Source organism: Schistocerca gregaria, chromosome 2 (assembly GCF_023897955.1).
Source record: "Schistocerca gregaria isolate iqSchGreg1 chromosome 2, iqSchGreg1.2, whole genome shotgun sequence".
NCBI classification, from domain to species: Eukaryota; Metazoa; Arthropoda; class Insecta; order Orthoptera; family Acrididae; genus Schistocerca; species Schistocerca gregaria.
This window is the reverse complement of record NC_064921.1, coordinates 735,055,081-735,082,131: the sequence shown is the minus strand read 5'-3', so window position 1 is coordinate 735,082,131 and position 27,051 is coordinate 735,055,081. Positions and strand designations below refer to the sequence as shown.

At 41.7% G+C, this 27,051-nt stretch overlaps 1 protein-coding gene across 1 annotated transcript in view; it reads left to right on the top strand.

The window, feature by feature from the left end:
• Positions 1-27,051, top strand: part of LOC126334881 (rho-related GTP-binding protein RhoE-like) — a 262,146-nt gene that overhangs the window by 198,428 nt on the left and 36,667 nt on the right. Inside the window, exon 2 of the mRNA XM_049997580.1 lies at positions 16,709-16,796. Coding sequence (XP_049853537.1) covers positions 16,709-16,796 — 88 coding nt within the window. The remainder of the gene's footprint in view (positions 1-16,708; positions 16,797-27,051) is intronic.

Sequence of the window (27,051 nt, the reverse complement as noted above, 5' to 3'; positions counted from 1 at the left end):
TGCACGGACTATCTCGGCACGCTTCCCAGCGCCGCAGTCGGCAACGCCTATATAAAACAAGTGTCTGGCGCAGTTGTTTAACGTCGGTTACTGCTGCTACAATGCCACTTTATCAAGATTTAAGTGAGGCTGAACGCTTTACGTATCGCCTGGGGCCATCAACACCGACAGTCGACTGTTGATGACTGGAAACATGTTGCCTGGTCAGACGAATCTCGTTTAAAATATTATATCGAGCAGAGGGACCTGTACGGGTATGGAGGCAAACCTCATGCATCCATTGACCCCGCATGTCAGCAGGGGACTGTTCAAGCATGTGGAGGCTCTTTAATTGTGTGCGGCGCGTGCAGTTGGAGTGATATGACCCCTGATACGTCTAGATACGACACCGACAGGTGGGTCGACCGGGTTACATTTGCGGTAAACACTGTGTCCGCATGGTGCAGTGGTTAACGCAACTACCTGGTGACCGGCAGGTCCCAGGTTCGTGTCCCGGTCTGGCACACATTTTCACTTCTCGCTGCCGATTCCGCATAAAACCCAACGCAGCTGATATCATCAGTTCATCGCTTTCCGTTCCTTTGCTTTCTCCCCCTTCCACCAGCAACTTAAATAAGACACTGTTTAATTTGAGGATAATTGCTTCCTAGTTATTTCTTACTCAATACGTCCTTAAGATGCAAGCTTGTAGTTACAGGAACGTAATATGCAAACCGATCGTTGTTGTATTTAAAGACCAGCGTCGGCGGGAACCAGGAAGTTCGACAACCGGGCCTTGCGGCCTGTTCCGCCACAAGCCATTTATGATACCCGACCCTACGGAAAAGGTATAAGAACTGTAAAGAATCGTTTAACCAATAACAAAATGAAAAAAATGGCTCTGAGCACTATGGGACTTAACTTCTGAGGTGATCAGTCCTCTAGAACTTAGAACAACTTAAACCTAACTAACCTAAGGACATCACACACATCCGTACCAGAGGCAGGATTCGAACCTGCGACCGTAGCGGTAGCGTGGTTCCAGACTGTAGCGCCTAGAACCGCTCTTCCACCCCGGCCGGAAAAATGAAAAATGGAGGGAGAATTATCTTTTACAAAGTAACTGTACAAATCACAGACGAAATTACCATACGCATGATCAGTGTATTAGGAAGACCGTTACCGGAAATAGCGTCATAACTTTCCCAACGTTATCATCGGGCTCCCACGCGATTTCTGTCTTCCTAAATTTTTAGACAACGTAGTTGTGTAAAACAGCGATTAATTTACTTATAATCAATTATTCAAAATGACATTCACAATCGCATTATTTATTTTGCCGCCAACCGGTTTCAACCCGCGATGGGGTCATCTTCAGGGCAATTTACACCATTTGGTCGCCCACTGGAGTCGTCACCCTGGCTGTGTACGGTTGGTAACTATGCCAACGGTGCGCAGGCAGGGTGACGACTCCAGTGGGCGACCAAATGGTGTAAATTGCCCTGAAGATGACCCCATCACCGGCCGGGGTGGCCGAACGGTTCTAGGCGCTACAATCTGCAACCGCGCGACCGCTAAGGTCGCAGATTCGAATCCTGCCTCGGGCATGGATGTAAGTGATGTCCTTAGGTTAGTTAGATTTAAGTAGTTCTAAGTTCTAGGTGACTGACGTCCTCAGAAGTTAAGTCCCATAGTGCTCAGAGCAATTTGAACCATTTGATGACCCATCGCGGGTTGAAACCGGTTGGCGGCAAAATACGGCAAAATAAATAATGCTATTGTGACTGTCATTTTGAATAATTGATTCTATTTTCCTTTTATACTGCAGGAAACACGTTTCATAAATGAAAAGTGATTTTCGTATACTGTACCATGGTATGAAACAAGGGAACGTAATCACGAGCGAAATAGAGTCGGCGACTTACGTATCATTGCCGGTAAATACATATTCAAACAGTTTCTCAGTTGTTGACCACTGGACTTTCGCTATAGTCAACAATACTAAACATCAGGACACAGGAAAACGTGGTAAGCAAAATAAGTCACGCTCCTGTTTTCTGCAATACCGGCCGCAATCATGGAAAAACCACAAGCGAAGAACAAGAAGTTCGTTTTGTTTCCCGTCACGATTTACTTTCCTCTTGCTAACTCAACATTTTAGCTTCTCCTTGTTGCAATAATCTTCTATAAACTTTTGACCTTTTCGCTCTTCGCCGGCCTTTGCGGCCGAGCGGTTCTAGGCGCTTCAGTCCGGAACCGCGCTGCTGCTACGCTCGCAAGTTCGAAACCTGCCACGGGCATGGATGTGTGTGATGTCCTTAGGATAATTAGGTTTAACTAGTTCTAAGTTATTGGGGACTGATGATCTCAGAAGTTAAGTCCCATAGTGCTCAGAGCCATTTGAACCAATTTTTTTGGAAAATGCCCAAGGGAACGTCCAAGCGCGCGATGAAAGGACCGAGTATTAAAAGTCCGTAAAGAAGTGCAGCCGACAACGGAATTGGCAGCGGGATTGAATATGTGTGCCAGATCGGGATACGAACCCGGGGCCTCCTGCTTACTAAGCAGTTGCGTTAATCACTGCGCCATGCGAACACGGATGAAGCTAGAGACCGGAACCGATGGACCACCATCTGCAGTGGATATCCTTTCTGTTGTGACTGACTGACCTTCTTTATTGTGCTTTTTGTAGTGTGTTAGCTTATAAATCTTTTATAGGGTGCTGTGCAGTGTTGTTGTTAATTTGTTTTTCGACTGCAGACCTTACAGGCTCGTTAATACAGTAAATGATAATTATGATATGCCTCTAGAAGCACACTATACACCTATACATGCTATGATAATACGAATGGCGACTGTTTTTACAGTTATGATATTTCTTAGTTACTTTTAATCTCTTGTTAAGCGGGTATTCTTGCGTAAATTCTTCTCCCGAATTTCTTTACATTCGAATAATCCTTTCGGAGGGTACAAGAAACCAACGTAGGTTTTGCTTCATTGTATCTAATGTTCCTTTATCCTTTGAGAACGTTCCTTTACTTCCTGGGTCCATTTCGTTCCATCTGCAGACTTCTTTCTTTCCTGAAATCCCACCTTTTGTGTTATTTCTCTAAAATGTATTCCGTTATGTATTATGTCCAACCGGATTCCAACGTTTTTCACTGAACCATGTGAGTTTGTATTTGTAGCTGTTTAGTAAGTTAATGATCTGCTAGATTAGTCTGTTACTACCCTTTCGATATATGTGTCGTTGAAAGTGCAGCCGTCTTTCCCTTATTACATCAGTTAGTTCTTCCGTCTTAGAAAAGAACACTTCGTGTGATGTTATTTTATATTCGTATCTATTATTGTTTTTCTGTCCCAGAATTCTTCTTTCAACTTTTTCCCAGTTTTCCAAGATACTTTTGTTATTTGAAGTTTTTTTCTGGTGCATACAATGTTTCAGGTTTTGTGTTTTAGTTTTGTGTCCCAAGACAAAAATTTCTTGTTGTAGTTTTTATGTCATGTCGAACGCCATTTTCGGAACTCTATTTTCTATAGCTACTTTTTTATTCCTCGTAATCCATTCCCCTACGTATCTACACAGCTTTTTTTAGAGATAGTGTTGTTTTGAATTTTAAGATTTTGGAGGTCCTCATTGATGTTTGTAATGAACTGTGTTTCTTTCAAATGATGTTTTAGTCATATCTTACCCACTTGTTTCTGTAGTTCTGTGATTTGCTCCGCGGCAGTGTCAAGTGAGTCAGTAATCGACTCGTATTCTTTTGCTAGTTATATGCAACTGGTCCCCCATTACCAATCTCTTTACAAAGTAGCCTTAAAAAAAAAGTGTTCTGATCTCCATAATGGTACGAGCTTACTGGCCAAAGGATTTATTCAATACGCGGTATGTTTTCTTGCGTATGTATTTTTCCCTGTAAAGACAGTAGTATAGTGGAGATGTTATTGTCTTGTCCAGTTTTTATGTGAAAACTCTTTCAGCTTCAAAAATGGTTCAAATCGATCTGAGCATTATGGGAATTAATATCTAAGGTCATCAGTCGCCTAGACTTAAAACTACTTAAAGCTAACTAACCTAAGGACATCACACACGTTCATGCCCGAGGCAGGATTCGAACCTGCAACCGTAGCAGTAGCGCGGTTCCGGACTGAAGCGCCTAGAACCGCTCGGTCACAGCGGCTGGCTCTTCGGTTTCTGTCAGTGAAGATCTTTTAGTGACCACTTTTCTTACGCAGTATTAGCTGACATCCATTAATTACACGAGGATCTTTGTTAAACTTTCATCTCCTTTCTCCCCCTCCCCCCTTCACCATTTGTGATTTGGTGACATGTGGCAGGATCCCCCGCTTGCCCGTAATGTAAGTTTTACCCTATAATTTTTAAATAATGAATTTTTTGATATTTTCGTGTTTTTTGCTTCATACCACTAAAAATACGTAATAGGTTGTTCGGCATTGATTTTAGAAAACAAAATGTTATCCGTTATAATAACTGATATTCTCTGCCACTTGTCAACTTTCAAGACGATTAACTTAATCTCTTTGTAGTGCATCTTGAAGTAGTTATCATTTTCACCTCTAATCTCAGAAAAAAACTGTAATACATAGATTCAGATAGTGTATTAAACAGTGTTTTTAATATGGGGTTAAAAACCTTTTGTTTTAAACATGGCACCGCCGTGCAGTATTCAAAAACATAGACAGATAGAGATAGACAGAGAAATGGACAAAAAGGCTCCGCGAAAATAGTATTAACCCACTGGTAGTCAACCTGGTCCCCAGCGCCCACTGGACTCGCATCCGGGAGGACGACGGTTCAATCCCGCGTCCGACCATCCTGATTTAGGTTTTCCGTGATTTCCCTAAATCGCTCCAGGAAATTGCCGGGATGGTTCCTTTAAAAGGGCACGGCCGACTTCCTTCCCCGACCTTCCCTAATCCGAAGAGACCGATGACCTCGCTCTTTGGTCTCTTCCCCCAAACAACCCAACCCAACCCTACCGCCGACTAGCGGGCGCTTCAGCTTTCATAATGGGCGCTAGAAGGTAGGGATTTCAAAAACATTTCGATTCAGTTTTCATACTATTTTGACATAAGGAATTTGGTAAGTAATATTATTACTTGGTTTAACTAGCTGTAACTCAGCTGTACAAAATTTATATAGCTACTTTCCTGCTTTATAAAGCACTGTTACCGACGAACCGGTGGCACTCAACACTGCTAACAGTCGAAAAAATGCGCGGTAGATAAATAAGGTTGATTACCTCTGACTAACCGTTATGACGGATCACTAAAAAATTGACTTTTTATAGATATATTATATACTGAACCTTTACTCACTTTGCAGATGAAAGACGACGTTCTTTGTGCCTTCCTCTGAGCCGTATGAGTACGCAGCATTTCGGTTTCTTCATTTACATGATCACTAAGAGAATTCTTGTCGGCGAACTTTAGCTTAGCTTCCTTCCACAGACGATTAACTTCTCGTTCTCAAGTGTGTTTCGATTTGTCGTCTTGCTGCTTGATATACGCATTGAAAAAGTTGTGATATAGATTCACGTTGAACAAAATAACGGCGTTGCAGAATATCGCGACTGAATGACTAACGGGCATGCAGTGATTTCGCTAGGGAACTCACCGTATGAAATCTGACACTTGTGCGGCACTTGCCCCAAATCGGATAATCCCGGGCATGCGCCCGTGTAAACCATTCGCTTCAGTTCAGTGGGCCCATAAATACTGGTCGGCGCTTTAATACTGTCTGTGTTCGGTGTTCGGGATTAATTTTATAGAACAAAATGTTATCCGTTAGAATAATGTACATTCTCTGAATCAAAAAGTTAACGCGAGATTTTCATTGAACACGCCCCCTTCTCGTTAAATGACATACGGTGAGATTTTACTGGACGTCACACCCCCCCCCTCTCCCCCCACGCCGCCCCCTCCACCGTCTTGTATTCATGTAGGGCAGTACGTGTGGGTACACCTAAAACTCTGGCAGCTTCTTGGACGGTGTGGTACCGAGCACGTCGGAACATGATGATTACTTCCTGCCATGCTGTCACGTCTCTGCATCGACGGATCACTTCACTGCGCTGATGCCGTGTGATCGACTGTTACGTATCACTTCACTCACGTCAGCGGTGGAGGGTCACGTGACCGCCTGATACCATTACTACTCCTAAGTGACTGCGTACTCTTATGCAGGGGCGAAAGGAATCCTTTCTGTTTGTGTGGTAATATTACGTAGTGGTATAAACGAGAACAGTGAAGGCTGGAACAGTTGGCAAATTACAAGTCTTTGTTGGTAAAAATCAGCAACGAGTTGTCCAAAATAAACTTTACTCCTTAACCGATTTCAAGCAGCTAGTGCCCCTCTTCAAAAGATTACAATTATCACATTATTAGCGAGCATAAAAAATAAACAGGTATGTGCAGCACATTACAATAGTCACAACTATTAAAATAAGCTGCACACACCTGTTTGTTTTTGACTCTCGATAATAATGCAATAATTCTAATCTTCTGAAGAAGGGCACTAGGCACTACGTGCCTGAAACTGGTTAAAAAATTCTTTTTGTACAACTTGTTGCTGATTTTTCCAACAACTACGCACAGAGTTACCGAGGATGGATAAAGTACTAAATTTCAATTAGTTGGAATTTTTTGGCCTTACAGTACTGTGACAGATATTTCTGAATCTTTACCCACGAATAGCATCTGGGTTCACATCAGAATGTCAGTGGATTGCGTAATGAATCAAATTTCTGATTTGTTACACGTTGCCAGGTAAGCTAGGTTTCTCTTTGAGTCAGCACCGTGTCTAATTCGTTTCGATCAGCATGCTCTTAGACTGAGGCAAAGCGGTCGTCCAAGTGTCTCTCGCTCAGCGTGCAGTTTTGCAGGTGGACTTTCGCGTGCACTGCAGCGAAGTAAGCCGTGGAATTGCTCTCTTTCGTTGAGTCGTGCTAATCTGATCTTTCCGCTAAGATACTTACCGTCTGGGTTGCAGACTGCTGCGACTTTTTGCAAAGGCGCATTACTCGACTAGCGACGAGAGCGTTTCGCTACTGAATAAATGCCACATTGCTAAAGAATAAAACTTGTCCCTTGAGACCGCCGTAGGAAAGTAAGTGGGCCATACTGACAGCGTCGTGTTTGAATGATGTTTATCAGAGACGCCGCGTTACAAAATTTTACGACAAAAACGCAAGCTTGACCTTACTTGTCTTTCGTCATCGTTCACGCGAGTGCAAGCTTTAATTTTCTTACACAACTCAACATTTGCCAAAAACTGAAAATTTCATGTTAAGTCTGATACTACAAAAAACATTTAAAGCATTCTTGTGTGTGGCTCGTATAGTGGAAAAGACAATTACTTGAAAATCTTATCTCAGTGAATTAGTTATTTGTTACGTAGCACGTTGAATACGCGACAGAAGGTGAAGCTGTAACACAACAGTTACGTTCTGCAACGAAGCACAGGCGTCTAATTTAATCAACTGCTGTTGCGATCTTTTGAACTCAAATACTCTTCTCAATAATTTTATTTTACCGTAACCGTGTCAGATACTTGTGTACCTTTTGAACTGAGCAGCAGAACAGACACACCCAAGTACATCTGCTGCACCGCTAAATGTGCCTAATAGCTTAACCTGACCGCTGTAGGTCTGAGATCGACATTAGAACAACTGGGAAGCAAACTTTCCGTGTGGAACCAAGAGTGATTAAACACAGTAAAAGCAAACCAAGTTTGCTATATATTGTCCATGGAAGTTTACACTTGTAATTTTTCATAGTGTGTTAAAAAACAGTGAGAATTTGACACAAAAAGTTATTGAACTCAACATTTCGCCGATAAGGTCAGGAAGAGGAAGCCAAAAATTGAAATCAACTGTCTTGCGTTTGCAGATGTTTTTGCTACACTTTCCGAAAGTGTGGCATCTGCTACAACACAAATAAATCTCCAGGAAGAAATAGCCAGCATAACTGGCTTAAGACTTTCTAAAAAAAAAAAAAAAAAAAGTCTAATAAAAGTTAAAGATGCTCTAAAATTCCTGATAACATATATTTGTCAAATAGAGAAGGTAACAAAAATTCAAAAATCTACGGGAGATAATCAAAGAAAATGACCTGGAAAAATCTGTAATAGAGGAAAGGTTGCATAAAGTGGGGAGAGCATAAGGTATCACCAGAGAGCTCTACAGTAAAAAGTGCCTATCCAAAAATGCAGATATAGGATATTACAACAGAGTAGCGAATCCAGAATGCCTATATGCAAGAGAATGCCTGGCATTAAACTATAATTTAGATAAATCAGAAGTAGTAGAAATACGAATTATATGCAAAATATTAGGATCACAAAACACAGCAGACGATTACAAATTACAAGAATACAGCAAAATATAGAAAATATTTCAAACGTAATGAGAAAATGAAGACCCTTGTTTTTTTGGACATTTATATCGAATGGAAGATTTTCAGATATTTGTGGGGTAAGAAGTCCACAACATGCTGGGTCAAAAAAGTAAAAAAGGTTTTATAAAGAAACAATATAAAAACAAAAGATGTAGACAGCAGAGAAAGCTTTCGGGAAAAGTATTTAAAATGGAAAGATTCCAAGGCAGTGTAGCTAAAAAGACTGGTATGAACAGATGAAAGCATACTGGAAGAAAAGAAAAGAACAAAGAATGAAGAGCTGAAATTTGAACGTGGTCTTCAGATAGCCCACTCACGGAATAAAAAGGCAGCAAAGTAACATTGCACAGGCCTCACAAGCCTATAATCACAGCTAATGAAAGACACAAAACTCTCAACATATCCATGGAAATTACACGTTCACTCACGCAATCATACCAGCACACACATTGCTCATTTATGCACACGAGTGTATGAGCAAGCGATAGGCAGATATCGTAGGAACAAGAACGTTTGAAATAATGACGCTATTGCATTGTGAGACAGCATTAATTACGATCAAACAGCTGACAGCAAGCTGCTGAAGTGCAGTGCAACTACAGCGGAATTCAAATAATGTATTTGCTTTCTCTCATTCAGTAACGTTAAGTCACCTAAAATGCAATGATTAATGATTACTGTTTAAACAAACAGCTCATCGCAGAGTAACAGGACTATGGTAAGGCATATAGAAAATATTGTGCACTAATTATAACTAAAAAGTATCTTACCTCTACTAACTTAATATACCAAAAAGAAGTAATAAACAGGGTAGAAAATTCTAAGTAGGAAACTTAAACTAGGAAATTCAAGTAATAGGCCTGCTAAAACATTTAGGTTCGGCTACTTTTGCTATTAAGAATAGCTCCCAGCTTTGGAGATACAAAAGTCAGTAAGGTAATATATTTTGCATATTTTTCTTCACTACGCTCGACAAAAAATATTCATTGCACATAAAAATAATTATAATTATGGGTTAGACTCACATACGTACATCTTGCAGGCATCTATTTAAGTAGCTGGGAATGTTAACCTCTGTACCATAGAGCATTTACTCCTTATGAAATTGTCATCAACAGTCCGTCTGAGTTCGAGAGCAACAGAGATATTTGCAAATACAGTATTAAAAGCAAAAATGATGTGCATTATCTTTCAATGAATCTAAACTCGGCAGCTATAAAACTATTTGAGAATGTATTAATCGACATTCGGAGAATGAGGCGCTTCTGTCGGCTTATCGTGAGTATAGTTGTATTTTATGAGGACACGCTGAACCACTTAATATTATACGCACAAGTGTCCTGAAAGCATTCGCAGTGCGATTTGTTTTCCTTACCCTCTTACCCTCACTGTACTTGTTTGCTGTAGCATCACCGCGTGTTTCCTATAACGGCCAGGACAGGCCAAAGTTCAATAATATCGTGGTCGGGTAGTGACCAGAGAAACGAAATGCCTGACAAATAGCAGAAGTGTTTTCAAATGTTGATTACAGATGTTTCTCCTTACCAACTGCTTAAATACCATAGAGGAATGCTTAAATAGTGTAATTAATCATTTTTTACAGAAAAATATCTGTAAATAACATCACTAACATCAAAACAATTCATGAATCCCTAGCGGCGAAACGGTAACCTGTTGCTTTTTGTCATATAAAATAAGAGTTTCTTTTTATGTCCCCTAAATACTCTTTCGTGTGTGTGTGTCTGTGGGGCTGTTCACATGTTCCACATCGTACACATCGTAACATTTATTGTGTATATGATTTATGGAACAAATAACAAACTAGCTAATAGGTGTCACCATAACTGGACGAAGCTTGTCGCCTCTGATGAAAAGTACGAGAAACTGTCGCTCTTCCAACAGAAGGAAGTGAAGGTTCTGTACAGTTAATGTTTGCGCAGCAGAATATTAAGAGGTGGGGATGAACGTGAGAGAGAAAATTCACTAATAAACGTATGTCAGCTTGCCCATGAAACCATCACTTCGAAATATGCACTGTTGAGAGGACTGGTGGTGGAGCAGTTACTCCCCTACCGTAAGCAACATGTGAAGCTAATGAGGTGGAATGGTTTTAATATCAGAATTTCAATTTTGTGAAGTGATTATCCACCGCAGTATGACATTTGTAACGCATTTATGGAGACTGACGGTCGTCACTTGGAACAGTTGCTATGAGTGTATGTTGTTGCTACTTGCGGTAAGCTGTTTATGTCAATATGCGTGAACGGAATATTGATTTCAGCCATTAGTTCCTTATTACAAAGTACACAGTTTACGATTCTCTACCGATTGTATAATTTGGACCCTTAAGTTTTGGGTCTCCCATATGTACGCAGTATAGCACATCACATGTGGATGTACCCATAATAGACTACTCATCACACAGGAATCAACGGTTCAGTAACAGCATTGCAAGTAATCGACCTACACACTGGAACTCCGTTTCACGTTAAACACACTTACATATTCCCATTAGTAAAATCCCCTTTCTAACATACGTTGATATATGTCAAAATAGTCAGCACCAATAGACAGTGTTTAATGACTCCTTTCCACAGTTGACTGAAATGTATATCGGCCATCAGTCACTCGTTTATTTTTCTGCATGACGCTAGTTGTATCCAGTTACCGTTAGCTACAGTTCGGTAGTATACTGCGTTCGTTATTTCGTGTTACACATATAATAACTGCCATGGAAGGAAGGGACGAAAGCCGACCGTGGTGGCCGAGCGGATCTCGGTTCTAGACAATTCAGTCCGAAACCATGCTACTGCTACGGTCGCAGGTTCGAATCCTGACTCGGGCATGGATGTGTGTGATGTCCTTAGGTTAGTTAGGTTTAAGTAGTTCTAAGTTCTAGGGGAGTGATGACCTCGGATGTTCGATAGTGCTCATAGCCATTTGAACCATTTTAAGGGACGGATGTCTTACACGCTGTCGATATCAATATAATTAACACAAGTTGAGTTGGAATACTATGAGAGAAAGAATTAGCCGAGACCGTATCGTAGGAGAAACCCCTATCAAAGTGGCAGGATGGAAATACGAACACCGCTTCTCCCAAAGGCGCGTCCAATGTCTCAACCATTGCACTACGTCACTAAGTTATAAAAGTGGAAAAAAAAGAGAAAAAATACCACATGCATCTAAAACCGGATCTACACTGAGCAAGTGGAATGGCCAAAAAATATTGGTTTCACAGAGAGTAGTAGTCAGTTTCGTAAACCAGTTCGGGCGAAATGCTAAAGTTTTCTCTGTGTACATTTACGTGCATGACGGGATGGCTCCTTCAACATATTGATAGCCACTTTTTTCATACTTCCTTTCTCAAGGATCACTCTGAGTTTCGTGCCCAGCATTGTGTCGTGCAAATGCAAACGAAATTAATGATGTTGTTGTTGTTGTGGTCTTCAGTCCTGAGACTGGTTTGATGCAGCTCTCCATGCTACTCTATCCTGTGCAAGCCTCTTCATCTCCCAGTACCTTCTGCAGCCTACATCCTTCTGAATCTGCTTAGTGTATTCACCTCTTGGTCTCCCTCTACGATTTTTACCCTCCATGCTGGCCTCCAGTACTAAATTGGTGATCCCTTGATAATGGCGTTAAAAGATAGGGGTTGAAAAGCGTGTGTTAATGGAAGAATAATTTATGAGTTTGTTGTATTCTTTCCTCCGTGTTTCTGAGCTACATAGCAAACGCACTTAGCCTCCCGTCTCCAAGCAAAGGCTGCTTGACAGATGCCGCGGAACGGGTTGTGCAGCTGATGTCGCATGTCCTAGAGCGCTACTTCCGTTTTGCACCAGTGCTGCGGTCTAGCGCCGCGGTGTGGCACTCCTAAGCAGAATACAGATGCTCATTGACGCCATTTCCTTTCATTCCATTCACAGAGCAGGGCTCTGACAATTTAGTTCCTCGGTTTGTCTCTCCGGCGTGTGGAACAGAGGGGGTATTTAGGCGTTCGTTGTTCGGAGAACAGGCGCTGTTGGCAACCTGCCACACCGTATCAGGCACCACCTCTGCTGTTCTGTCAGGGGCTTCATTACGTTAGCGGCATCTGGATATCCAGTTCCTACCCACAAGGGAGCTGGCACACCACTTCCACGATGGCGGTACGTCCTTCTCGTGTTACAGTTTTGTCATAGTAAATGTGTGGACTTCAATTAGCTAATCCACGTTTAGGCTGCTTACAAATTCCCGCCCCCTCCCCATTCCTCTACATAATGCTGGTAACGCTGCCATCCCTCTTAGTTGTCTCTTACGGAAAGCTTATCTTCTAGTATCCATTTCGGACAACGTACTGTTTTATCTTTGTGTTAAACGCAGGGTGACAGGATGTACCTCTTTTCTGCTACGTGATGGATCTGTACACATGGAAAGAGTTCCGAATGTCTGATGTACCGTGTTTTAGCTGGGACAACATATGATATTTCAGCCTCATGGAAAGTTATCCTAGCGCGGTTGTTGTACGATGACTGATCTTTCCATATAAAAGGGGTTACCAAAAATGTTTCCGTTCGGAGGTCGTACAGTCCAGAAGGGGTATGTCAATCAGACAAAATCGTCGTGTGCACTGAAGCAGTCATCCCACCGACGTAGAAAAAATGAAATGTCGTGTGACTAGGGCCTTCCGTCTGGTAGACCGTTCGCCTGGTGCAAGTCTTTTGAGTAGACGCCACTTCGGCGTCTTGCGTGTCGATAGGGATGATATGAAAACAACACAACACCCGGTCCCTGAGCGGATAAAATCTCCAACCCGGCCGGGAATCGGACCCGGGCTCCTTGGCACAGCATTCGGCAGCGCTGACCACTTTCTTTTATCTCATTTTGTTCGGGTTGGACGTCTAATAACGCTTGTTCAAGTTCGTATTTGATCCATTAAGGGGGTCACCGACGTAGAAGTAGATATCATCGGAGTGTTGAAGCAACATAAATCACTTAATAAGAGCAAGTCGTCTGGTCCAGACTGTATAACAGTCTTTCAAAGTATGCTGATGCAATAGCTCCATAGTTAACAATCATGTACAACCGTTCGCTCGACGAATGATCCGTACCCAGACACTGGAAAGTTGAACCAGGCACACCAATATTCAAGTAAGGTAGTAATAATAATGGAATATTACAAATTACCTCGAAGAAAACGGCCTATTGACACACAGTCAACATGGGTTTAGAAAACATCGTTCTTGTGAAACACAACTAGCTCTTTATTCACATGAAGTGTTGAGTGCTATTGACAGGGGATTTCAGATCGATTCCGTATTTCTGGACTTCCGGAAGTCTTTTGACACGGTACCACACAAGTAGCTCGTATTGGAATTGCGTGCTCATGGAATGTCGTCTCAGTTATGTGACTGAATTTGTGATTTCCTGTCAGAGAGGTGACAGTTCGTAGTAACTGACGGAAAGTCATCGACTAAAACAGAAGTGATTTCTGGCGTTCCCCAAGGTAGTGTTACAGGCCCTTTGCTGTTCGTTATCTATATAAACGATTTGGGAGACAATCTGAGCAGCCGTCTTCGGTTGTTTGCAGATGACGCTGTCGTTTATCGACTAATAAAGTCATCAGAAAATCAAAACAAACTGCACAACGATTTAGAAAAGATATCTGAATGGTGCGAAAAGTGGCAGTTGACCCTAAATAACGAAAAGTGTGAGGTCATCCACATGAGTACTAAAAGGAACTCGTTAAACTTCGGTTACACGATAAATCAGCATAATCTAAATGCCGTAAATTCAACTAAATACCTAGGTATTACAATTACGAACAACTTAAATTGGAAAGAACACATAGAAAATGTGTGGGGAAGGCTAACCAAAGACTGCGTTTCATTGGCAGGACACTTAGAAAATGTAACAGACTTACTAAGGAGAGTGCCTACACTACGCTTGTCCGGACTCTTTTAGAATACTGCTGTGCGGTGTAGGATCCTTACCAGATGGGCCTGACGGAATACATCGAAAAAGTTCAAAGAAACGCAGCACGTTTTGTATTATCGCGAAATATGGGAGGGAGTGTCACAGAAATGATACAGGATTTGGGCTGGAAATAATTAAAAGAAAGGCGTTTTGCCCTGCAGCGGAATCTTCTCACGGGATTCCAGTTACAGACTTTCTTCTCCGAATACGAAAATATTTTGTTGACACCATCGTACATTGGGAGGAACGATCACCACGATGAAATAAGGCAAATCAGAGCTCGTACGGAAAGAAATAGAGAACTGTGAAGGTGGTTCGATGAACCCTCTGCCAGACACTTAAATGTGATTTATAGAGTATCTATGTAGATGTAGATGAAAACGCTCGTTTGGTAAAACACCGTGTTCTGCTGCGTGAAGAAGTCTGTGACTGCTTGTTGTACTCCCTCGTCTGACAGGAGTCGTCGATCCTTCAAGGCCTTTTGTTAGGGACCAAAGGCGCGATAATCCACTGGGGAGAGATCAGGGCTATAGGTCAGGTGCTCTCCAACTTGAGTTGGCTTGACTTCAGCGTTACGATATTTGCGGTATGGGAACGCGCATTTTATGAAACTTGGCGCACCATTCCACAACGGTAATTTTCGACAGACTTGTTGCCTCATGCACATTCTTAATTCTCCGATGGATGTCTACTGGTATCCGGAATGAAATTTTCACTCTGCAGCGGAGGGTGCGCTGGTACCAAACTTCCTGTCCGATTAAAACTGTATGCCGGACCGATACTCGAACTCGGGACCTTTGCCTTCCGCGGGCAAGTGTTCTACCGACTGAGCTACCCAAGCACGACTCACGCCCCCTTCTCTCAGCTTTACTTCCTCCAATACCTCGTCTCCTACATTTGATGTGTACTGGTGTTTGCCCTTTGGCACCCAAGAAAATAATAACAGCACGTTGGTCCTGTATGGACGCATTTGGCAATAACGTAGCGGCAGTCTACGTTTCCACATCTACCGCACGCACGTCGGAAATACACTAATGTCACACTAACTAATCCCTTGCCTACATGTGGATGGTTATACAGCTGCATCGGAGTCGCGCTACATTGCATATACGCGGCAGCAACGCCCTCAAACGAAAACTTTCTGATGGCCTCTTATACATAAACCGTCTAACCGAAAGGGTCAGCAGCACTCTCAAATTGTTCGTGGGCGACACTGATTTCTTTCGGAGGGCATCATCACTGGATGATTCTAACGAACTGCTGATCTACCTAGTGTTTCCGCTTGATGTAGTGAATGGCAGCTCTCTTTAATTGTGGAGAAATGCTGGATAATCACCATGAAAAAAAAAAAAAAAAAACGTAGTGACCGATTACTTGTTACGCCGCTTAAATATCTTGAAGTATGAAACGGGAAGAACATGTAATATTAGTGTTAGGGAAGACACGTTTATTATTAGTGAGATTGTTGCAAAAGTTCTTGAAAAACCAAGAGCGTCCGTAAATGCAACCTCATAACCAGTAGGTGTGCAGGAAGAAACAGGACTGTAAGATGTCAGTATAGGCCATCTGATATTGTGAAGGATATTGTCAAGAAACTTGAACGGTAATCTGGAAAAATAGCAACTCTATTCTCCTTAAATCTCTCTGGGTAAATTTAGAGAACCGGAATTAAAGAAAGATTGTGAGGTAATTCTGCTGTCCGCATTGTAGTCTAGATATAGTATGGGGACCAGAATGGTAAGGTACAGCGACTAGTCCGTATAGTGAAGCACACTGACATTACTTCTAGCCTAGCTTCTAGCACCAAAGTAATAAGACAGTAAGACACTAATACTGACATTGTACATAACATGTATAAATGTAGCAATAATGGAAATGAGCGTTTGTCGTCATTGGCCGGGAGGCCCCTTGCGGGGCAGGTTCGGCCGCCTTGGTGCAGGTCTTATTACTTTCGACGGGCGACCTGCGCGCCGGATGGGGATGAAATGATGATGGAGACAGCACAGTACCCAATCCTGAGCGGAGAACATCCCTGACCCAGCCGGGAATCGAATCCGGGCCCTTAGGACGGCAAATGTAGCAATTGATCAATTTATATTCACAAATTAATACTGTAATCGGAATTTGGATCACCAGGGAGATTTCTTCGCTAGACGTCACTAAGCAGTGAATCTGTGTACATTCCTAACTAATGAAAGCTGGTCCACTGTTACATCGCTGCGGTGCAGAACGGTGAAATGTTGGGAGTAGCCCGCGCTACATTTTGCACTCATCGAGTGGCCAAAATGAAGGTGGTGTTAAGTCTAATAAACATGTAAGCAATGCTCATAGATAATCTGCCTGTCTTTTGTTGCAGGTGTACACACCGACTGGCTTCGAGAAGTATGGCTCGACGTACAACGTGGCGGACTATAGGATACACTTTGCCGTGTGGGACACGTCTGGTGAGTGTGATAACCCAGACATTAGTCTTGCATGCACAGCCTAACCTCTAAACACTATTCGGTTTGTGCAATGGACATCTAAAGAATTTTCATCATTCTCATTTGTCTGGCACTGTAACGTAAGCCACTAACGTGGGTAATTTGTTAACCTTCCATCCATAGGTTCAGTCTTAAATCTTGGTGGTAGCAGTAAGTACTCTGAAGAAGTAGAGGTGTTAGTTTCCTGTTCGTGAGGGCAACTGTGTGGCCGATTCTCCTGTGTCAGTCTCGGGAGTTCAGCAGTGCCTGATGTGACGGCAGGCCAGACATTATGTGGATTCCTTCATGGAGACTATAGTAACCTCTAGAGCCATCATACTGCTATTCGAGATATGCATAATATGTTCTGGCACGTCGTTATGCCATCTGCTTTCCTTTCGTAACAGGAATCATTAAAGAAACATAAACACAATATTACTTTCTACAAGAATTCCCGAGATTAATCTGTGCGGTAGACATTATTCTTTGAAGAAAGAAGCGGAAACACTCAGTATTTCCATACGTTCTTCGAACGCTCGTGAAAATGACTCACTACGTCCTTAATCATATCAGTGGCGCGTAAGCCACGACAGTCACGTGAAACTATGCGTGGTTTCAAATAAACGAAGAAATCCAAACTTACGCTGTAACTCTGTAGTGACGCAAGTTTATTTCTGAACTATGTACTAACAATAGTTCAACAAAGTTTTTATTTGCAGGCATAGCCACAGCGTTATTTTTATAGCGTCGGTTCCAGCAGTCACAAACGCTCATCTTCAGATCAATGTGCAGCTTGTGCATTACCACTAACGCATTAAACACAGTGTATGGTCATCAGTACTGTACGTTGATCCGAAGATGGCTGTTGGAACCACTAACATTGAGCTATGGGGTGAGTTGAACTTACCGATATCAGACGTAGCTTTGACTTAACGATAATGTGCAAAGTGAGGTCATACGTACACAGGCCGCGATAGAACAGAGAACCGATGGTATTTCTTTAACTTTTATAATGTTTTTTGGCGCTTAGTTTGTGTAATAGACTGATTTGTAGTGTAGCCCGAAGCTGTGGTAAGGTCTGAACTTGGCAGTTTGGTAGTGAGTTCACAAAGGCATGTGATGCCATGAGAATGGCTGTTTCTTGTTATGACGCTTATTTCTTGCATATCGTATTTTCTGGATGACCTACGTCCACCATTCTGATGTAATTAGTCGAATCAGACTTTGTATCATTGTGACGCTGTCTGAATGCAAGGTGTATCATTTATCTTGACTACCCTAAATAACTGTTTGTCCAGATGAAAATTACAAAATGTTTCAAACAAACGTTCTTTAACCGTCAGAGAGACACCAGTCAGCATGATTGCCTTCGTTGTAGCTTTGTTTTTTACAAAACTATGAACAGCGGTATGACTTTTTTAAATATCATTCACTAAAACACAACGTTATTAATTACATAACACAACACTCACGTTGACGCTCCCAGCGCTTAGTGCATGTTCTCGGGGTAATGGAACCCATCCACGTGCTGACGTTGACGTTGCACACCCGTAATTCCGTCAACCATCGTCAGTCGAAGAGTTGTGTGTGTAGAATGTACACCAACGAAGAGAAGATAGAAATGCTACTCGTCTATGGGGAATGTTAAGTTAGCAGAACAGTAATTGCAATACTGTTTTCTTATGTACGGGTGCATTTAGTACAGTAGTTTAGTCCTTTTAAATACTGTTGTGTAGAGTAGACATACAATAAAGGTTGTCCTTTTGTTCTTTTACTGTTGTTGCTGAAGGCAGGCGAAATATTACTCAGGCAGCGGAACTGTACGGAAAGCGATATCGTGTCAAGAACTCACCTTCCCGACGGATGTTTTCTCGTCTTGTTGCGACGCTTCGGGATACGGGAAGTTTAACCCACGACAACGCAATCGTCGTAGCACTCGCACAGACGAAGCTGCCGAAGTTACTGTTATCGCTTCCGTTGCTATGAATCCACATGTGAGCACACGACAGCTTGAACACAAGGTCGCAGGTTCGAATCCTGCCTCAGGCATGGATGTGTATGTTGTCCTTAGGTTAGTTAGGTTGAAGTAGTTCTAAGTTCTAGGGGACTGATGACCACAGATGTTCAGTCCCATAGTGCTCAGAGCCATTTGAACCATTTTTTGAACACGAGGTTGGCATTTGCTAAAACCAGTGTACACAGTATTCTTACACGTCACCGATTCCATCCATACGATGTACACCTACATCAAGAATTGCATGGGAATGATTTCCAGAATCGCGTATAGCTCTGTCAGTGGGCACAGCAGCAAATTCTCGCCAATCCGGATTTCTTCTCCAATATTCTATTTACCGATGAATGTTCCTTCTCAAACAAATGACAGGTAAATACAAGGAACATGCATTATTGGGCCAGCCACAACCCACGATGGCATAGACAGGTGGAACATCAGCGTCAATGGAGAGTTAATTTCTGGTGTGGGATGCGTGGCACTAGAGTTATTGGCCCTTATTTCATCAATGGTAGTCTAATCGGCACAGCGTATGCCAACTTCCTCAGGCGAATTCTTCCTCCTTTTCTGGATGAAGTGCCGCTAAGAACCAAAATGCTTATGTAGTATCAACACGATGGATGTCCAGCACATAATGCCTTGCGTGCACGTCGTGTTCTGAACCGAAGCTATCCTGCCAGATGGACTGGTCGGGGAGGAATAGTTACTTGGCTTGCTAGGTCTCCCGATTTAAATCCTCTGGACTTTTTTCTTTGGTGATGCGTTAAAAATGTTGTCTATCGCGACATTCCAACAACTCCAGAGGAAATGCAGGAACGTATTGTACTTGCTTGTAATTTTCTTCAGCAGGAAGCACTGGAAGCAGTAAATAATTCTTTCATTGAACGAGTGCACCAGTGTATCGGTGTCCAGGGTCACCACCCTGAGCACTTTTGAATGTTCTACTCCTGGGAAATGGTACAGGAGAGACAAAGTCAATTTTGTGTTATGTTTTTACTTGGTTTTCATTTGTTTTCTGACAACTCCAGCAAATGGACGAGTTTGTGATCCTGGGCTCAAAGTCATTGTTGTGGTATGTAATTAATAACGTTGTGTTTCTGAGAATGGTACTCTGTGATACATTTTTGAATAGGTGTTTAGGAGAGGACATGAATTAGCGAATAAAAAATACAGAGTGCCATTTAAGAAAGTCATACCGCTGTTCATATCTTTGTGAAAAACAAAGCTACAACGAAGTCAGTCATGCTGACTGATGTCCCCCTGGCGGCTAAAGAACATTCGCTCGAAACATTTTGTAATTTGCAGCTGGAAAAACAGTTATTTAGGATGGTCAAGGTAAATGGAACACCCTGTATAATAAATTATTTTCAAAAATACATCATAAGATGAAAATGACTTACGTCTTGAAATAAATGTAATTCTCGTGATCATGGAGAAGTAATTCTCAGAAACGTGCCCTATAATTATAAAATTTATTGGACTGAGGTGTTTCCTCTAGTGTATTAGATAACATAAAAGTTATTCCTAGTGCAACGCGCTCGTAGTATTTTACGTAACTAGAAATATAATTCATATAATGCTAGTCTGACTTATCACGAAACGTTTACAGTGATCTTGGTTAGGTGGCAAGCATGTGAATTGAAGCCACTATTTGCACATGAGAACCAGATAACTATTAATAAATTTAAGTACGAAGACTTTAATGTAGTTATGTGGAATACTTGACACATAATACGGTTAGCGAATGAATTGTATTGTATTTCTGACAATGTTCAAACAGCTCTACATCGCAACGACGCTGCAGTAATCACTGCTGCACAAACAGTTCCACACGCACAAACCGTACACAGATAATAACACACTATAACATTCGAACCAATTGCAACAGAATTCTGGAAACCTTAATGGGGGCATACATTACAGGTAGTTATTCACTGACAACGAAACATTCCATTGTATTTATCAGTTTCATCGATTAATTCAAGTAAAATGATTACTGACTAAATCTGGGATACTGATTTGCCCAGACTGTTTATTTTTGTCAACTGAACTAGACTGAACAAAAGGTGAAGCACTAATCATTGATTAACTTCTTGAAGTGCATTGTTTTACGTAGAAATAATATTTTACCTTTATATACAGCACACAGGAATCACAACACAATTTATGGTAAAAAAGTGGCACCCTCTCTGCCCCATATTCAATCTCCAGTGTGTATTTTAATAATCACTGTACTTTGGAAACACGGTCATTGAGTTCAATAATCACCGTAAGTAACAAGCTGTTGCGTGTTTATGGTAATTTGTAAGGATGGTAATTGTTGGATATGGTTCAGAGACAGTCGTTTCAGTAAAGTGAAATAAGACGATTTGGTTAATAAGTTCCACTCTACATTTTAACTTCAGAATATTGACTGGATTGAAATAGAGAGTTCGCAATACATTTCTAAAACTGTATAGCTACGTACCTCACTGGAGTAACGTGCAACCAAACTCGGCGGCCTACATCGGATAAAACCGTTCTTCAGTAACAGATCACTTGCAGAATCGTTCTGCATACCTTAAACACAAAAACATCACTTTCCATTCTTCTCCAAAAGCGCTCTTGTACAACTTGTGCTTCTCAGACACAGTCAACAACACAGTTTTCTTAAATAAAGCCTTTGGTCTTGTATGTGCTCCTCACACAGACGTTGCTCCTCATTGTCAGATGATCTCTGGTTTCAACCGTAGAGTAGGAGTATCTATGGAGTCGGCTTTTAGCTGTGCAGAACGGAATTTTTGTCGCTAACATACGACTACTGCAACAGTCACCTGAGTATTCTGCAACATAATGGCTTGTCTGTAAGAGCTCTACAGATTTCAAATTTAATTGCATGACTAGTCCTGGCAGATCCCGTGGAAATATCGAGTGCTTTGTACAAGCGTTCAATAAGCATCGTAATAATTTGTATTCGGCATCTGGAATGGACTTAGCTCAAAACCATTAATATATAGGCCATTTCCATCGTTTTTGGTAAGTGTCACAGCATAGATGTCGCCATTTTTCCTTATAAGAAGCAAAGGTATGGCAAACGCTATTTTTATGCTGCGGCAGCTTTGTGAAATGGTTTCCTAGTACGTAAAAGTGAAGGTGCCCCGAAATCTATTGAATTTGAAGTTACGACGTGCAACAAATTGTTCGGTTTTTACTTTCTGTATGTTTCACTTTCTGTATGTTTAAAACCTTCCTTCATCATTCTTACGGAAAATGAAATATCATTCAACCATACTCATTCCCCATGTCATCTGTAGACGTTGCAGCTTCTATAGTTGCGTGTAGTGATTACTTCATTCAAGCACAATGGTTCGGAGATCTGTATAAACTGGAATTAATGACTCAAGCTCTTTCTGATATACATTTCATATGCAGGTAAAAATTGCTCGAAAGGTGTAGGACATTCCCGAACTACAGAATTTATCTAGCGTTTGCCCCTTAAATATATGGCTATACAGGTGTATAAATTACTCTCTAAGATTTTATGCCTTCATTACAGTGTCTCGATATTAATCAACACATAGCGCTTCTGATTACCATGATAACTATAGTAGTTATTGGACTTTTGTAGTACTTACCTATGGAAAGCATTTTTTTCTTCTTTTGGTGAATTTCGAGTTGCATCCGTAGCGGCAGTTATTCAGCATCATTACTGTTTCTAATAAATAAACGTTCGGAAACCGATTAAACACGTGGACTATTAGAACTTTCCTTCATCATGTTAAATATCACAGTAGTCACTGAAGTTAATGATTAATGAACCCCAGCTCAGCCGTATTATAAACACATTTATCGTGTTACGGCCGGGTTCAGTCCTTGAACATCGTTTTGTTCCCGAGATGTGCTTGTCACGACACGAATGGTCTTCTCCTCGTACGTAATGATAAAAAGTAAATCCAAAAATATTGAGCTTAATATTACGTTACATTCGACAGCTAGATCATTCGTATCATGAGAACACAGATCGGCAACCTGATGATGTACAACGAAAGAAACTGGTAGTAAAACAAATATGTTATAATATAGCTGAGGTGGTTTTCATTTATCATTAACATAAAAGTTTGTCTTCGCGCGAAATGTAATGATAATAATAATAATAATTATTATTATCATAATAATAATAATAATAAAATGGTACACACTAGACTAGCATGACGTGGCAGTACCTGCCTTATGTTGGCCACATGTACATTACGCTAGGCTCACTCCGTGGATATTTATATTCAGTCGTTTTAACATCACCTAGCGATACAGAGGCAACAAAAAAGCATGCCAAATTTAAAAGAACGCAAAATCCCCAAGATTGGCAAAGTTTTACAGAAGTTCGAAGTACAGCGCGGACTTCAATGCAAGATGCTTTTAATAATTCAAATGTCTATGAGCACTATGAGACTTAACATCTATGGTCATCAGTCCCCTAGAACTTAGAACTACGTAAACCTAACTAACCTAAGGACATCACACAACACCCAGTCATCACGAGACAGAGAAAATCCCTGACCCTGCTGGGAATCGAACCCGGGCGTGGGAAGCGAGAACGCTACCGCACGACCACGAGCTGTGGACTTTTAATAATTTCCACAACGAAATTTTGACTCGAAATCTGGCAGAAAACCCAAAAAGATTCTGGTCATACATAAAGCACACCAGTGGCAAGACGCAGTCAGTACCTTCACTGCGTGATAACAGCCGTGAAGTCACTGATGACAGAGCCACTAAAGCAGAGTTATTAAACACGGTTTTCCGAAACTCCTTTACCAAAGAAGACGAAGTAAATATTCCTGAATTCCAATCAAGAACAAGTGCCAAGATGAGAAACATAGAAGTAGATATCCTCGGAGTAAAGAAGCTGCTTAAATCACTTAATAAAGGCAAGGCCTCCGGTCCAGATTGTATACCAGTCAGGTTCCTCTCAGAGTATGATGATAAAATAGCTCCATATTTAGCAGTTCTGTACAACCACTCGCTCACAGAAAGATCCGCACCTAAAGACTGGAAAATTGCTCAAGTCACACCAATACCCAAAAAGGGAAGTAAGAGTAATCCGCTGAGTTACAGGCTTAAATCACTAACGTCGATTTGCAGTAGGGTTTTAGAACATACACCGTATTCGAAATGAAGTATCTCGAAGAAAACGATTTATTGACACATAGTCAGCACGGTTTCAGAAAATATCGCTCTTGTGAAACCCAACTAGCTCTCTATACTCATGAAGTAATAAGTGCTATCGACAGGGGATGTCAAATTGATTCCATATTTTTAGATTTCCAGAAGGCTTTCGACACCGTTCCTCACAAGCGTCTTCTAACCAAACTGCGTGCCTACGGACTGTCGCCTCAATTGTGCGACTGGATTCGTGACTTCCTGTCAGAAAGGTCACAGTTCGTAGTAATAGACGGAAAGTCATCGAGTAAAACAGAAGTAATATACGGCATTCCCCAAGGAAGTGTTATAGTCCCTCTATTGCTCCTGATCTATATTAACGACATAGGAGACAATCTGAGTAGCCGTCTTAGATTGTTTGCAGATGATGCTGTCATTTACCGTCTTGTAAAGTCATCAGATGATCAAAACGACTTGCAAAATGATTTAGATAAGATATCTGTATTGTGCGAAAAGTGGCAATTGACCCTGAATCGTGCGGTAGCGTTCTCGCTTCCCGCGCTCGCGTTCCCGGGTTCGATTCCCGGCGGGGTCAGGGATTTTCTCTGCCTCGTGATGGCTGGGTGTTGTGTGTTGTCCTTAGGTTAGTTAGGTTTAAGTAGTTCTAAGTTCTAGGGGACTGATGACCATAGATGTTAACTCCCATAGTGTTCAGAGCCATTTGAACCATTTTATTGACCCTGAATAAGGAAAAGTGTGAAGTTATTCACACGAGTACTAAAAGAAATCAGCTAGATTTCGATTACACGATAAGTCACACAAATCTGAAGGCTGTAAATTCAACTAAATACTTAGGGATTACAATTACAAATAACCTAAATTGGAACGATCACATAGATAATATTGTGGGTAGAGCAAACCAAAGACTGCGATTCATTGGTAGAACACTTGGAAGGTGCAACACGTCTACCAAAGAGGCTGCTTACACAACGACTGTCCGCCCTATTCTGAAGTATTGCTGTGCGGTGTGGGATCCGCATCAGGTGGGACTGACGGATGACATCGAAAAAATACAAAGAAGGGCAGCTCGTTTTGTATTATCGCGAAATAGGGGAGATAGTGTCACAGACATTATACGTGAATTGGAGTGGCAATCTTTAAAACAAAGGCGTTTTTCGTTGCGGCGGGATCGTCTCACGAAATTTCAGTCACCAGTTGTCTCCTCCGATTGCGAAAACATTCTGTTGGCATCCACCTACATAGGGAGAAATGATTATCACGATAAAATAAATCAGGGCTCGCACATAAAAATTTTAAGTGCTCGTTTTTCCCGCGTGCCTTTCGAGAGTGGAACGGTAGACAGCTTGAAGGTGGTTCATTGAACCCTCTGCCATGCACTTTACTGTGATTAGCTGACTAATCACGTAGATGTAGATGTAGTTGCCAGCCGTAGCCGGTAGCTCACTTTGGAAATGTATACATAAATGTTTGCAGTAATTCGTTTTAACAATTTTCGCTAAGCCTTCTCCTAATAATATTCGACATAAAAAAGATAGTACCAGTTTCAGAAAAATTTTACAAGCATCAATATCTGCTTCTCAGTAAGCATGATAATATATTCCACAACAGTTATTTACTCTGACCGCTTCGAGAGGGCTGTGTTTATAGCTCACATAACAGTTGCGCGGTGCACTCAGTTCATTGTTACAAGCAGATTTTATATGGAATACAAAAAAAAAAAAAAAAGAAAAAAGAAATCGTGATGTACAGGATATTTCACAATCTTCTGACGGTTTCAAGTTTGCATATCGCGCTCTAAAAACCAGGTACAGCGACGGTGACGCCATCTGTTGGTAGTACGGAATATTAGGTTTCATTCCATATGCTAGTCAGTAATCATGTCGTACTTGTCGAAGCAAAAGCACGTGCAACGTGTGTCTCGTAAGCATTTAGAGATTAGGCGCGATATCCGGTTGCTGCTCGTGAAAAAATACTAAACTGAATAAGAAATTTCCGTGCAACTGACAGTACATCGAATCAACTGACTCTGGAAAACAGTACGAACTCCCGAGAATACACAGGCGTACACAGGCAAGCAGGCCCTAGACGTTCGTTACGAATACGTGCCTCTAGGTTGCGACAGTTAAAATGTAGATTTCACATGGAAATTTCCAGAAGTCCTTCAGCAGTTACGAAAGATGTTGTCAAAAACTCGGTGAGACGTCTGGAGTATTGTGTAGCCGCGAATGCCCGTAATTAGTCCGATGAAGTATTTCGTAAACAAAATTTAATAAATGTTGCATCTTGTGTAAAATTTTGAATTTCGTTTGGCGATTAGATTATGTGTTATTTAAATTTGAAATCGCCGTAACACTGTGTAGTAGACACGGTGTTGTCAAACCTAATCTAAGTAAAAAATGTTTTCATTAATAATACGTTTAGTTCGCAGTGAATCAGGCAGTGAACAAAACACGGTGTCTACTATGAAAAGGAGGAAAACCTTTTTTTGTCGGAAGAGAGGACGGTTCCGTTACTCATGTTTTGATCTGTCTATAAATTGCGGGTGAAAGCCCAGCGTGTCTCTTTGCGCTAAAGTTATGGTTGTGTTGACTGAGATCCTATCGCGCAAAAAACGCCGCAGGGCTTGCATGTGGCAATATATTATTCCCATGCCTTATTCATGAATCGGCAGTTAACAGACGTACAAAATTTATGCTGACAGTGGTGCCGTGTGGTCGCCTCTCGCCTCAGTTTAGCAGATTGAATCTTCTTCGGAATCGCGGCATTGGAGGAAGTTTCGTCGGATTAAACGCGTGTGCCACGCGCCATGAACTGTCTGGTAGCGATGTGGGCCGCTAGGGGCACAGTGAGCGGTGAGCTACGGCGCGCTGCAGCCCGGGGCACAGCATCCATCTGCGGCGCCGCCTTTCCCCGCCGACTTCAATCTCTTAAGAGGTTGCGCTGCTGGCCTCTGGCGAGAAAGGATATTGCGGTAAGAGCCCGTTTCGATTTCTGGTACCGCACACATTTTCGACTCGTGACTGAGGGCCGTATTCAAGGCAGAACCCACTGCCGAATGAGAGCCAT